We start from the raw sequence: 15072 nt of genomic DNA on the forward strand, positions 1-15072 counted from the left end.
GTCAGCTGCTCAGTTCTGCCCCAAGTCCTGCATTGAGAACCACATAAAGAGATCCTTCTTCATCTTCAGAGCTACAGACTTGTGACCCTGAGCAAACTAGATCCTATTCTTATTTCTGAGAACGAGGCAAGGATGACAGGAGTGTAACTGTACATGGTGTATTTACAGATTTATCACACTGCAAAGTTTTGCAGAGCTGAACAGTTCTTTCAACAGTAGCTCAAAACACAATCTACAGAAACAACATCAAGTAGAAAAACCTGACAATATACCCACTGCTGGCAGCAAAGTAGGAAGTTAAATGCAGGAATCTGACACACACAGACAAGAAAGATAACTACCCCATGTGTACCAGCAAATCAAAATTAACCAAGCAAGGCTGATTACATTAGGACAGGGATGCAACGCTAAAGGATAAATACAGATATTTCCAATATAAGCAGATGCAAATCACCATTATTTTCATGAAGACAAGTAGAATGAGTCACCATGGCTCAGCAAAAAATGGAGGATACAATGATATGCTAATCCAGAATCTTTAGTACGTGAGTGGTCTGAAGACTAAATGGGATTGCTTTTTCCCTATATTGTGGATTAGGTCAATATTCAGAGACACCATCAACTAGTTACCTCTGCCAGATTTGGTTTCCTCCTCTTGCACAATAAATTTACATAATGTTTACTGAAGACATAAAACTACACTTTTAAAAATAAAAATAAAAAGCAAGTGATGTTGAAGGCCCACAAAATTCAAGGTTTTGAGACCATTCAGCATTAGATGACACTACACTCTGTGACTTGGAGGATTTTTTTAGCATGCAGGACATGCAGAGTCATCTGTGTGATTATCTGGACATCTGCCTTGCTCCTCAGCAAGAGATCTGCAGACTGTCTGCTCAACAGTCTGCCTCTCTTGAAAGCAAACACTTCAAAGGACAAGATGTGGAGCATCCTGGTGCAGCTGGAGAGGAGCTCCTGTTGCTCCTTAGTCCATCTCAAAGCTGTGTCCCCCAAGGGTAAAGAGTGTGTTGACATCTTTCCACACCTCTGCTTGTGGCGCTTGTTATTATTACCCCTGCTGCTTTTTTATACATACCCAGCTAACTGATTTCCTCTGTTGTTTTTATAAGACCTACCTCATTCAATATCCTTCCCCTTCCCATAGTTCAGAATCTGCATGGTCATTTTCAGATGTGGGTCTGTTTTGCTTATGAACCATTACCATAGTAAATTTCTGAGACACTTCTACCAAAACATCCTTGTAGCAAAGTCTTTATTTGCAAATAAAACCCCAAATAACTAAACAAACCAATTCAAAGTAACTTTAAAACCAGATCCAGATGGGCCTGAAGTGACTACAGGAGGAGGAAAGAAGCCTTCTGTTTTGTAAATCTGGAAAAATATGGCAACATTGATGACTCTCCCATCAACCTTTTATACACTGCTTGTACAAGACACCAAAGTGCATTTCACTGAGCCACTTTCAGGGAGACAATTGTCTGGAGCACAGGAAACTCCCTCAAAGGTTCTTTCTGGAAACCTTGATTAAAAAAGCCCAGCAGTGAGGGTGTGAGAACAAACAACCATGCTCTGTGTGTGGAGCAGAAGCTCCGAGGCAGTTAATTGACCCCAGAGTGCAGATGCCATAAGTGACTGGCAGGGTTCTCCTGCTCTGCCACAGAGCCACCGCTCAGTGGTGATTGAAACAGCCTCTGCTGCACTGGATCACAAACACACCAGCAGTGCTGTGTCTGGAGCACAGAGGCAACACCAAACTGCCCACAGCAACACTTCCAACTACCACAGTTACTCTCACTACACTGGTTTTTCTCTTTCAAGGAAAAAAGCCATCTGACCTCCCGAAAGAAATCCAGAGCATCTTACACAGCGTCCTGGTTTTGGTATTGTCACAAAGGTCTTTGTTTACAAGCAGGCACAAATTGGGATGCAGTCTGAAAGCAGCCTTGTTACTTCCATTTCCTCCCCTCGGTTTTTTCTCCCTTGCACGCAGAAGGTTTCTGGCACTGGTTTCACAACACTGCTCAGATGTTCTATGAATCACCACCGGTGTGTGGGCTACAGGCTGAAGAATACCACTCCAGAAAACTCTGTCTACTCTGAATTGAAGCCTGCAGAAGGCACCGAAATGCCCTCACTGCCTGCAGTGGGCTCAGTAGCAGGGTGTAACTCCTTCCAGCGCAGAGCTGTGAGTTACACCTCCCCTGGGTCCAGTTCAGGCACAGGACTAAAGCAGGAAATGGAAGTTTGCATTGGTACCACACAGGCTGTGCTCTGGAAGATGAACAGTTTCGATCCCTTGGCTCTGTGGGGCCATCAGACCAACACCTTACACCAGAATTAAGTCTATTCAATAAAAGAAGAAATCAGGGAGATGAAGAGGCCGATCCTCATTCTGCAGTGAACTGTGCCCACATTTCAACCCTGGGGCAAAGTAGCCTAAGATCCTCAAATATGTACTTTAAACTGCTCATGATAATTAGTGTTATCTACAAGTCTCGGAACTACTTAAAATCCACTTCATTTGGAGCTGCCATTAATAATGCAGCAGGCAATACTACAAAGAGTGGTGAAAATCAAGTAATTTGATGTACCACTTTATAAAACAAACTTGTGATGAATCTCAGCTGCCTCTTCAGCTTCCCTGCAATCAATCTGTCTGCAGTCATGTTTATGTATCCTAGGACCCGTGATAGACTGCCACTAGACTTGGCATCCACAACCACCTCAGGAGCTTGATTTAATGTGAATGCAGCATGAAAAATCAGATTATCTTTTGATTCTCTCCTTTATTAAATAAAACTGATCTTTATTGAATAAAGCTGCTTTTATTAATATCTAAAACATTGGTTGGTGTCACAGAGCCTGCCTGTCCTAAGGAACTAATAAAAGAAAAGACAGAAGTAAAAAATGAGAACATTACAGGGAAATATTAGAAACCAAATCACATTAAGCCAGTATTGCAGCTGACAAATAAAACACGGGTCTAGCTGTAGAATTTTTTGTTCCGTCTGAATTTATTATTTTTACTGAAAGAAAAGGAATCAGAATGGAGTTTTTCCCACAAATACTCTGTGGCAAGAAACAGCAAGAGTGAAAAAGTGGAAGTGGTGTTCCCCTTCCCTTTTAGTGTCTCAAACAATTTCAAGTTCAGTGCAGCTGGGACAAAGCACAAAAACTCTGTGTTTAAGGAAACTTCTTGAACTTAAAGCTGTAAAGATTTAATTTATTTTGTGGGTTTTACAGAAAACTTTTGGGGTTTTTGGCCATAAACAGAGCTCACAGGAAAAGCTCCTACTGACCACACGTGTGCTTTACGCTCACATGAAAGCAGCAAGCACCACATTTTCCATCCAGACCAACTGCACAGCTGGAGCTGATGCCAGGAATGGCTCTGTCCACAAGAAACACCAGCACTGTTACTCTGAGAAGAAGAATGTGTCCCTCATCATCACAATCACAATCAGTCAACATGAACTGTAATTCAACCCTGAACTCTTGTCTAGCCACCACCAAGAAGTGGGAAAAAAATACATCTCATAAATTAAACAATCTTTGATTTTAATCCCATATACAGAATTATAACCCATTACTAATATACTACCACTTTTCTAGAGGAATGAAGCAAAACTAGACATTTGGGGGTTTGGTTTCCTTGTTTTCCCACACTCACTTTGCCAAAACAGGAGATCTGCATCACTGCACATGTGCTCTGCACATCTCTAGCTATGGGGAACACCCTCAGGGGACACAAGGAAATCCTGCCTAATACACCTGCCAAGCCTCCATTTCAATTAAATTGAGAGAAAAAGAAAATCAAACCAGCAGCTCTATGGCCTGAAATATCATTAGAGAGCAACTTGCAGGAAGATTTCTGCCCAGGATGACATAGAAGAACACAAAATGCTCAGCACAAGACAAGCAGAACAAGTCACTAAAATATTCGCTTGGTTTTTACTGTCAACTTAAACTTGAAATTTGAAATAAATGAAATCCGGTTTTATATGGAGACATTCATAATGAAAAAGGCTCCTCGATCTTTAGTTTCACAGTATAAGTCCCAAAAGTGTTTGGCACCTTATGGGAGATGCTGTTTTTATTCTAGACTTGAGCCAAGCAGGGAACCCGGAGCTCAAATAAAGTATTGAAGTTCTATCGTACTCCAGTGGAGCTGATGAATTTCCATTTAAACAAGAGAACAAAACACCCACATTATTGTGCCTGTTGCATATAGTCTGTTTTCATTAACATCAGCTGAACCTGGTTATTTTTTGACTGAAGACTCCCTAAGAACTTCTTCCCACCTTTGACAGCAAACAGCAAAACACTGAACTGACTGAGGGCCAGCACTGGCCTCCTAGGACGGACTCAGGAAACCTCTGCTGAGGACAAAGCTGTGAACTGCAGTTCCAGAGCATAATCACCTCCGCCCTGACACATCCACCTACTGTGAGACTGACAGTGCATTGACACACGTGGATTCTATCATCACTGACAACCTGGCCTGGTAGGATCTTTAGCTCATTATTGAAAACAACATTTCATTTCTCAGGCTGGAGCTCTGCATTTTACAAGATAAAAGCAAAGCAAAATCACAATAGTATTCTCAAGTCTTCAACATTATTACCTGAAAGATTTGGAAACGGTGCAGTACAAGGTGTGTTGCCATGGTTCTGAGTAATAAGCAGCAGCCCTATACACAATAGACAGCTGATTGCTGTTGCATGTTAAAAGCTTTTGTATCTCCTTAGGAAAACTTTGTCATCGTGTCATAAATGAGAGAGTTTTTCTATTAGCAACAGAAAAGCATCAAAGAAACATGCCCTGTAGTAGTAATCATGCCTGATGTATTTTTTGTCTGTTCATCTTACTGCATGGAGGGGGTGGGAATCAACCTTTTACACTGTGAAGTTCATACTATAAATCTCTGGAACACTCTGGTCTTTCCAGTGTATTAAGGCATAGCAGTGCAGATGGAGTCTGTCACCAAAGAGAAAATAAACAATTGCATTAAGGACAGGTATCTGTGGCCCTGAACAGCAGAGTCCCGGCACTCCCACAGCAGTGGTGTCTTGGATACCCACAGCACAGCTAACACCAGTGCTGCTGCTGGGATCTCCTCATCTCAGGTTTCAGGGAATCACACAGTTCTTTAGGCTGGAAAGACCCCAAGACCATCGAATGCCACTGCTAAGGCAGCACTGCCCCGTTCACCCCTGACCACATCCCCAGGCACCCCATCTACAGTCCCTTAAATCCCTCCAGGGATGGGACTCCACCACTTCCCTGGGCAGCTGTGCCAGGGCTTGACAACCCCTTTGGTGAAGCAATTTTTCCTAATACATCTTTCAAAAGAGATGTAAGTAACATTTCAGAGTAAAATCACATATGAATGCTATAATTGCTGAGTTGGCAATAAAAGAAATGCTGAATTCTGTATAACTGAAATGCCATTTATTCCAATCCTGGAATAAACTGCAATCTCAGTCCAACACTATGTGAATACAGTGTTAGGGCAGCAAACTCAAACACAGCAAAAGCCAGGGAATGAAATGAAGTTCATACTTGTACTGCACTGTGAGCCTATCCAAAGTACTGATGATATTGCTTATAACAAAATACATCATTTACAGCCTAGCTGGGCAATCACAAGCTATTGGTGTGCAATGTGAATGAAGCAATCTCTTGAAAAGACTCTGAATTCTAATCCCTGCTGCTAATGCATTTCCAATTGCAACTTTAGAACAGGACTTACATAGGCATCGCATTTAGGAACATTTGAGAAGACTTATAATTTTGTTCCTTTCTTTCTTTACCTGTTCTAAGGAAAAAAGGAGGAGAATGGAATTTGATACAGGGAAGCATCACAGAAATACACAGCTATGCATTCTGCCTTCTGTCAGTAAGTTCAGTCGTAGATACAAACTAATTAGTAAAAATAACTCACATAATGAAAAAGAAAAGTGCTGATCTCTGGAAGTGTAAAAGGGCATTAAGAATAATATATTTTTAATAAGGATATTTATAAGCAGCACTCTTTACCAGTATGTTTGCAGAATCACAGATTAAATGCATATGCTTTGATTCCCCTCTGAAGACTAAACCACATGAAAACTTTGTTTTCCTGCCAAAATATAACTGCTGATGCACAGTATCTGCTCGGTAGATATGTATACTTCTCCTAATTTATATTTCACAGGAATGCTCAGAATCATCTAAATTAAGTATTGCAAAAAATGCATTCACCTTTTGGCTGATGCCATTGATGGAAACTTTTAAGTTCCAAGGAAGCTTTAAATGCACACAAAAATATGTGCACTGCCTGTGTGCTGGTTTTCTGATTTGAACTGTAAACAAGCTCGAGGGCTCCAAGAAGGAATCACTGAGTTGTGTGAAGTCATGCCATCAGGACATTCCAGCTCTATTCAGCATGCAGGATATCAGACACCTGCTACAGCATCTCATCAAAGCTTTGAAATGTTTCACTGTGTACCTGTTTCTTTGGTCCAGTAAAACACTGCCAGTCAGTCTGAGATACAGAAGTTTTAATCTGAAAAATGGCACAGAAGATAACGGTGGGGCAACCAAGTCCAACACCTTGTACCTCTGGGGATTTCAGACTTCCATACCACAAACCCTTCATAATCCAAAGCAGAGCTAAGCTCAGCAGCAGCATCTTCTACCCCACCAAAAGTACAGTAAGGAGGTAACAGATGCCTCAGGAAACTGCCAGACTGTTTGCCATGGTCAGCCAAGGAAAGACCCTTCCACTCAGGCTTTCCCATCGCATCCTCTGTGGTTTTGACTAGCACATGGCTTCCCCCAAGTCTTTCTGTCTTGAATCGTATCGGCACTCAAGGCAAGAGAGAGAGGAGAAGGGCTGGCTGTGCAAAACAAGAAACAAGATGCAGTGAAACAGAAGAGATTAAGACTTACCTTTGGAAAAAACTGCTGCCAGGCTCAAGAGGAGAGGCGACAACAGATGCCCCATATTGCTAATCCCGGAAGCACACATCCTACGGTTCGTGGAGCACTTAGGGATCAGTTTCACACACTTGGTAGTCAAAAACAAAACCGTTCAGCTGGAGAAGCTACATTTTCAGAAAAGGTCATCTGGAAAGCGCAAAAGGGATTTCCTTCGCAGTGAAGACTTACTTCCTTAGCGTTAACCCTCCCCCTTCCTCCCTCCTTCCTCCAAAACAGATGATGATGTGAAAAACCACCCCTCTCCCGCAATAAATAAAAAGGAGTCAGTTTGGATTCAGATGCCGGCGCGGAGCCGCAGCCGCCCGAGGCGGGCGAGCAGCGCGGTGCCCGGCAGCCCCGTGTCCGTGTCCGTGCCGGGCGCGGGCAGGGCCGGGCTCGGGGCAGCGCTGCCCGCCGCGGGATGCGCTTCACACGGCCGGCGCCCGCATCGCGGGCGGCACCAAAGTTTTCCTTTAGGCGATCCTGATCCGCCCTGCAATCATCCACACGCGCAGGGCTTGGTGGTGCGCGCTTTTTTCCTTTCGCTCTTTCTCAAGTTCTCAATTTCCTCCTTGACCTGTCTGACTTTCTGCGCGAGAGGGAGATCACCGGGAGGAGGTGACGGCGCTCGGGGCTGCCGGGGCCGGCGGCGGCGGCCGGCGCGCACCTCCCGCCCCCGCGGCCCGGCCCGCCCGCCCGCGCCGGCCCCGCCGCATCCCGCGGGCTGCTCGGGGTACCGCGCTGAGCCGCCGCCGCCGCCGGGAACAACAACGCGCCACGGCCAAACAAATAAATAAATAACGCCGAGACAAGCCCCGCCTCACCCCCGGCGGCCCGGCCGCCCCAATCCCCGGGCAGCGGGGCGCGGAGCAGGGCGGAGCGGGGCGGGCCGGGGATGAGCGGACCGGCCCCGCTGCCCGGCCCCTGCCCGGTTCCTGCACGGTTCCTGCCTAGCTGCTGCCCGTTCTCCCCGGGCGCGGCGGGCGATGGCAGCAGCACCGATCGCCGGGCTGGAATCCGGCTCATCCTCGGCGAGCAGGGCCGGGCACAGGGCCGGGCAGCGGCGGCTCCGGGAGCACGGGCAGGCAGAGCATCCCGAGGCGCTCCGGCAGCATCCCCGAGCGTCCGGCCGGACGGACACGCACCCAAACACCCGCGGCATCCCTGAGGCTGCCCAGAGCGACGCGCTGGCATGAGCGTGCTGCTGCACGTGGCGAGCCCTGGGCTCCTTCCCTCGTCCCACTTTGTCGTGTTTTCAGCTCTCCCCAAGGCACTGCAACAGTCGTGAGCCAAATCAAGTGCGGTGCAGGCAGAATAGGGAAATAATGTGAGGAGCGTGTAATGGAATACGTCGTACATGTTGCAAAAACAGCAGCAAAAATACCGACATTTGGTCTAAAATAGTCTCCAAAAGCGCTGGGGGAAAATAACTGACCTCAGGTTGTCCATTACAGAGGGTATCAATACTAACCCAAAGATTTGGTCAAACCTAAAAATGAGATCTATATTACTCTTGGCAGATAGAATTGCAGCAAAATGCAATTTACCATAGCCAAAACAAAACAAAGCAAAACAAAACAAGAAGTAGTTACAAGAATTTTTAGTCATTTTCTTCCTTCATGGAGTACATGTTTGGGAGCAATAAAAACATTGTCTGTATATCAACATCCACAACACTGAAGCTGTAAATAGTCTATCAAAATAAACTTTGCACACTTTCTGTTTGCCAACACTGAGAAGTACATGATTACCCATGCAGTGAGAAAAGGCTGCATTTTGTGTGGTGGTGTGAATTCATTTTAGAGGTTCATGTCATCTTTGGAAGGATTCCCAGCTCCTGAGAGGCTCCCCAGAGCAGAAATGAAGCACATCTCTAGAACTGGCATTGCACTGCAAACAGCAATGTACCAGCTCAGAATATCCCCCACCTGACAGAGGATAAATAACTGTTACTGACAGATGTTGTGGCCAAACCTTGCAGTGTTGTACAACATAGGAGAATTATTATTAAACAACACACTATCCCAGATACAGCAGCCATGCTCAGGAGGAGGAAGTCAGTGTCCAGCTTCCTTCAGGGTGGAATGTGCCAGGATAACAACCCAGTTAATCTCTGTTCTGGTGAAGAAGCTTCAAAAATAAGTCTTTGCGAAGTATGAAAAGTGCAAAGGAAGACCTTTCTCTCCAGATACAGGTGTGGGCAGTTTAGTCACCAAAGTAATTTAAGAAAAAAAAGATACTGGAATAATAAGAAAACTAAACCAAGATTCTCATCTTTTACTTCTACAGTTTCTGCTTCTATGCTTTTACATTCAGTTATTTTGTGCACCATTTGGAGATGTTTTGTGCATTGGCTTTTTAAGGCCTTGCAGTCATTCAATGAAAGAAGGGCAGAAGTTGTTACAGAAATGCAGAGTGAGAGTTTTAATGCCAGTCATATTATGTTTGCCAAATTAGCTTATTTCCCTTCTCTTCATATTTTGCAACATTGTTGTTGAAACAATAGGCTTGGAAGCACTTCATTTTTCAGCTCAAATATGGAAACTATGAAACCTAGGATCCTTCATCTAGGATGCTGCTACCCACTGAACAGACTAATTTTTTAATTTGATCTTGTGAGAGGGAAGAAAATTAATCTAAGCTATTACTTTTCCTTAAGTTTTTTTAAAGTAATTCTGAAAGGTCATTAACTAATTATTAAATTTTATGCATCAATACTTTTCCCCTCTAGAGCACTCTGCAGACCTTTTACTTCTAGTAGGTAGTAATGGACACTTAATATTTCGTCACCATTCTCCTCCTCATCTTCCACTATCCTGTTATCCCCACAAACCAGATTTGATTCTCAAGTCTCTGTCAAAGCCAAGTGACTTTTGAATAAACTGTTGTCTTCAGTCCCTACGGGGTGAACAAGTGCACCCATTTCTTGCCCTGCCCAGAAAAATCTCAGTTTTGGTTTAGTGAGCATTTTACTGAAGTACCAGCAGAAGGTCAGGCCACTGAAATTTGCCCCTGCAGAGTGGGTGTCCCAGTTCCAGTTTGTGCCCATGAGTGCAGGTGGCAGCACATCAGCTGTGCAAACTCTGTCCTGGCCAATGCTTCTGGGATGAAAACCTTTCCTGTGCTCTGCTCATGGAAATCACAGCAGTTCATACAACTCATAATGAGAAAACATCTTCCTGTTTCATTAGCAATATGTTATTTTGGCAAGAATGCCTCATCTCTTCTGGGTGATTAACACAACTAATTGTGAAGGAAGAACTGGCATTAGGGAAACAGGAGAGAGTGGGGAGACCTGAAAGCCCACAACCTAATGGAAAAGGTAGAAAACTGGTTAATCCGCACCCAACAAGGTAATGAGAAGGTCCATCCTCACCCTGAGACTTCTTGGTTCATCTGCAGCGTGTTACATCAACTTTATGTCATTAAAATTGCTAACTGTTCTGATCAGTTTATCAATTCCCATTTTTGTTTGAGGTTGGGATTTTGAAGCAGCAATGTCCCCTCTTTGACAGGCTAAAAGCACAGGGCAGGAGGAAGCCCCACTGATAAGGCAAGGAGCTGCACAAGGGAAAACTGGAGCCAGGTACATGAGCAAAAATGTTCCTCTGCCCAGTATTTCACATCTAGATAGATATAGATACAGATATCTCAATAAATAACTCTATAGAGATAGATAAAAAGACATGGAAATACAGAATATGCCAGTGATCTGAAAGCAAACAATTCATTCCAAAAGCCAGTTGCATTTAAAACTTGTCTCTCAGTGCCCACAGAGTAGAAGAGCTGGGCATGTTATTGAGTCTTTTAACCTCAGCAGTTAGACATTTTTCTCCAAAAATATTTTTCACTTTCAATTAAACTCTGAGGGAAAAATCCTGGTGCTGCTGAAGTCAGTGCATGCCTTGCCATTGATTTTTACAGAGACAGATTTTTACTCCTATTTTTTTTCTCCTTTGCTTGGGATTGCACAAAGGGCATTGAAATGGATTATCTGGGTTTGCAACTGCACAACATTCAAAGAGAGGAGCAATTAGAGTCAGAGATTCAGAAGATGAAAAGGCATCAGCATGATCAGCTTGACCTCCCAGCAATTTTATACAATTCCATGTGTTGTCTCCAAAACACTGAGCAGCGATGAGGCAGCAGGTGTACTGTGACTGTCAGCTAGAACGCACAGTGCAAGTTGTTCCATTACTATTTCATGTTTCTATCCCTTATTTCCTCAGCACATCCATCTGTGGTCTGTTCTCTGTTTGTGCAATGCAGAGTTTCTGGGGAAGGGACTTCCTTCGGGTACTCGTGTGCCCCACATCTTGGCCAGCTGCGCCACATCTGAGTCTCTTTGTGATGCTCCCACAGAAATGCTCTGAAAATCAGAACAGCTTAATGGGAGATGCCACAAAGACCACACTGAGTCACACTCTTCAGTTGCCTCTTAATTTCTGCATCTTATGCTTTTTTGACATTAACCAGCACTTAGATTTTTGTTTCAGTGACAGCAGGATGAAGCATTAAATCTTTGTTAATTTGACTAAAACTAATTCTCATCTGTTCACTCAAACCACATAGGGAAATAAAAAATGAAATCACTTGATTTCCTTATAATGCTTCTGTTTTATGAGAAAAGCAGAGTCACTGAAAAATCTTGGCCAGGCAGAAAGCAAGATCTGTTTGATAGCTTGTATTTCTGCTGGCTGTGGCAGTGCCCCTTGAGTGCCATCTCCTTAATGATCAAACACCAGCCTCAGTGGGGAACAGCATTCCTACAGCTCTGCTCTGTGGTGCTGGCCTTGCTGTCAGTTCACAACCACTGGAAAAGGAGATGATGTCAGAATCTCCACTCTCCTTCACTTGTTTCCAATGAAAACTCAGAAATATCTCAGTTCCAAATGATTTCCTTTGTCATTCTAAAAGTGACAAAGGACCTTATCACAACACAGCTAGGCTCTTATCAGCCAAATCAACAGCACTCTAATAGGCGAAGGTGTATCTAAGAGGGCTTTTTGATTTGAATTAATGAACTAATATATTAACCTGCTTCATCTGACAGTAGGATTTTAAAAGCTGCTGTGGCTGCAAGTTACTGCACTCATATCACAATAAAGCACAATGATTTATAAGGACAAAATCACACAAGATGCAGAGGCCAGCTCAGAGAAAACTCAATAAATAAACAAACCAGTATGTGTGCACCTCAGGGAAAAGCCAGTATGAGAAGAAATATCTGTATATTGTGAAAAAATGAACAGGTACAAAAGCAGCAATACCTGCCAAGTTACCACAGGCAGAGTGATCCAAGTGGCTGGAATGTCAATGCTCAGAGGCAGTGTCCAACTGGAAATCTGATAGCATTCCCAGGGGAGCAGCTGAAACTCACTGGTTTGTAGGAGCAGATAACGTGAAACAGCAGAACAGATGTTACCCTGCCTGACCTGAGATGTAACTAAAGACAAGTGGATGTGATGCAATCAAGGAAGGCAAAGCTCATTTAAAATTACTCTAGAGATATGAAAACCTTACCTGCATGTACTGCCAGCTTCCTTTTCTGGAAAACCAAGACAGAGATTCCTTAATTCATCATTTAGACCTTCATTTTCTATGTGAAAAAATACTGAAATTATGTCAATTCTATTGGCAGGATTTAAAATGCAACTTTTATGCCTAATCAACTGACATGTTTTAGTAAAAGGGTAATTAAATACACTAATTATAATGTGTAACCCAATATTGTGAGTAGAGGTCCAATCTTCAGTGATTAGAATTGGTTTTTTTTGAGAACCAGTTGATGTTCTGTGCTCAACATCTCTTGGAAAGAAGGAGCGCAGTGCTGCACAAACCTCGCAGGGAGAGCATTTTAGTGTCCCAGGCTGATTCCTGTGACCTGGATCCAAAGGTCTGGAGTTTCCCAGCCCCCATGGAACACGAGTTTACCGCTGACCATAGGTTAGGCTGAAATACATAAACAGCACAGCCCAGGAATTTGGGAGGAACGAGAAACCCAAAACCCCGAGGAATAAACACGTAACGTCCCGACTCGTGTGCACACGTTGGACCTTAGAGCAGTCGCCTGCTTGGCAGCACCGATATTCCTGAAATTGCCAGGAAAATGGGCTCGTTGCTGCGCCACAACCCAACCTCGTTTGTCACAGACGCCGGCTACTGATGGAGTGCCAGTGACCCCTAGTGCTGCAGTTACTCGCTGAGGCTCCAGACACCATCCTGACACCAAAGCACAGCATATTTGCTCCTCAAAACGAGACAGGAATTGGCATCTGAACTGAATATGTATCATAAATGTATAAATTATAGTGAAATAAATGGCATGAGGAAACAGTAAACCAAGGGTATGAGAGGAAAAAGCAAAACTTCTGGTTTTCAAACTTTGCCATTTTTAGATATCAAAGAATAGTTGGCTGGGTCCCTTAAAACACAGACTAATTGTCTTGCTTAATGTGGTTTCAGAAAGAATGGGATTACTTAAATTACTGAATCATACAGAAAATATTTGTCTGGTTCACTTCTTGGATGTCTGTTGGCTGCTGAAGAATTGTTGTTGCCCAAAATATTTGGTATGTTTTTCTGCAATAATTTGTCTTCATACCAAATTCTGTGTGTTTTAGATCACACTGTGTATTTAGGGTTGGTCTATAAAGTGTAAGTCTAATCGATTTTTAATGGAGGATAAATGTTTGTAAGGTCTAATTAAGTCTGTTATTTGCTTATAGGAAATACTCAACAGTAATGTGATTATTACATTTTTTACTATTATATCCATGTTGTAATGCTATTAGAGGTTAATAATTTATTGGCTCTTTATAAAATATTTATTAATGGAAGATCCAGTGTAGCAAAATGAGTAGTTACATAGAGCCAATACTACATAGTGGTTACATAGAGCCAAATTCAAACCTACTGTAGAAAACAATGAACCTTTTACCTCCAAGTCCAGATTTTCTAACTCCATTGCAGAATGATGAGATAGGAACATCAAACACATCAGGAGGAAAGATTTACAATACAGAAACATGTAAAATTTAAAAGTAATTTCCATAAAGACATTTTAAATTAAACAGTTCCTATTTTTGCCTTCTTCTGTGGGTTTTTTGGTGGTTTGGGGGTGTTTAAGCTGTCTAGTATAGCCATAGTCCTCTTCCTCGCTTACATTGGAAATACCAGAGGCAACCAGGGCAAGCAGGTTCCACAAAAAGGAGTCACAGGGACACTTGTGTGTAAGTTTAACATCTGTACAGCAAGGCTACACCTGCCCTCTCCAAAGTGTCAGTCAGCACTGAAGGGCTGAAAGTCACTGAAAGCAATTAAAGTGTCTGCAAACTGATTACTGAACTAAGCTCCTGAGGTGTATTCGGTTCCACTCATTCTCCAGGGATCTTAGCCACTGGTTTTGACACAGAAAATGCTTGATCAGCAATGGGGAATAAACAGGAGGCAGAAGAATTCATGACATGTATAATGCACATATTTACTTTTCAAGATTTCCTCAAAGCAGGCAGAAATTGCATGCAGTTCAACTCCAGTCACGCTGAAATTGTTGCCTTTTTTTCCAAAGCCCTCATTCTTATCACAGATGGGAGAGCATATGGTAGGAAGCCCTTACACTATATTGCAAACAGCTTCCACACTATAGTAGATTTCATATTGAAACTGCAGCGTCAGTAAACGGGAGGAAGCAACGGAAGATATCCAGAATATTTTAACCTTCTCACTATAAACATTGGCTGTCCTTGCAGTTGGAGCTGCTGGAGAAGAAATTGGGGAGGGGAAAATTACACTAGCTTTGTGAATGTGTGACAAAAAAAACCCCAAACCAACAACTCTGAAAACAAGATCCTGTGCAAAAGAAACAAATTTGCATGCAAAATTGGGAAGCTGAGGGATTAGAACCAGCAATGAATATACAGTAGCAAAGCTGGAAGAAAAAATTAATTGAGAGAATAAGATGGTTCGGGAATTTAAGAAGATTGATTTTTTTTTCTTTTCTTTTTATGGATTAACTTTAAACCAGGTTTACCAGGAACTACCTATGATGCTTAACACTCCACTGAAGGGAGCTGCTGGCGTTTGGTC

At 43.1% G+C, this 15072-nt stretch overlaps 1 protein-coding gene across 1 annotated transcript in view; it reads right to left on the minus strand.

Moving 5' to 3' along the window:
* Window positions 1–7213, minus strand: part of TMEM132D (transmembrane protein 132D) — a 186342-nt gene extending 179129 nt beyond the window's left edge. The window contains exon 1 of the mRNA XM_030959242.1: window positions 6955–7213. Within this exon, the coding sequence (XP_030815102.1) occupies window positions 6955–7033 (79 nt within the window). The 5' untranslated portion in view covers window positions 7034–7213. The remainder of the gene's footprint in view (window positions 1–6954) is intronic.
* Between the last annotated feature and the right edge of the window lie 7859 nt (window positions 7214–15072).

The sequence above is a fragment of the Camarhynchus parvulus genome, chromosome 15 (assembly GCF_901933205.1).
Source record: "Camarhynchus parvulus chromosome 15, STF_HiC, whole genome shotgun sequence".
In the NCBI taxonomy this organism is placed as follows: Eukaryota; Metazoa; Chordata; class Aves; order Passeriformes; family Thraupidae; genus Camarhynchus; species Camarhynchus parvulus.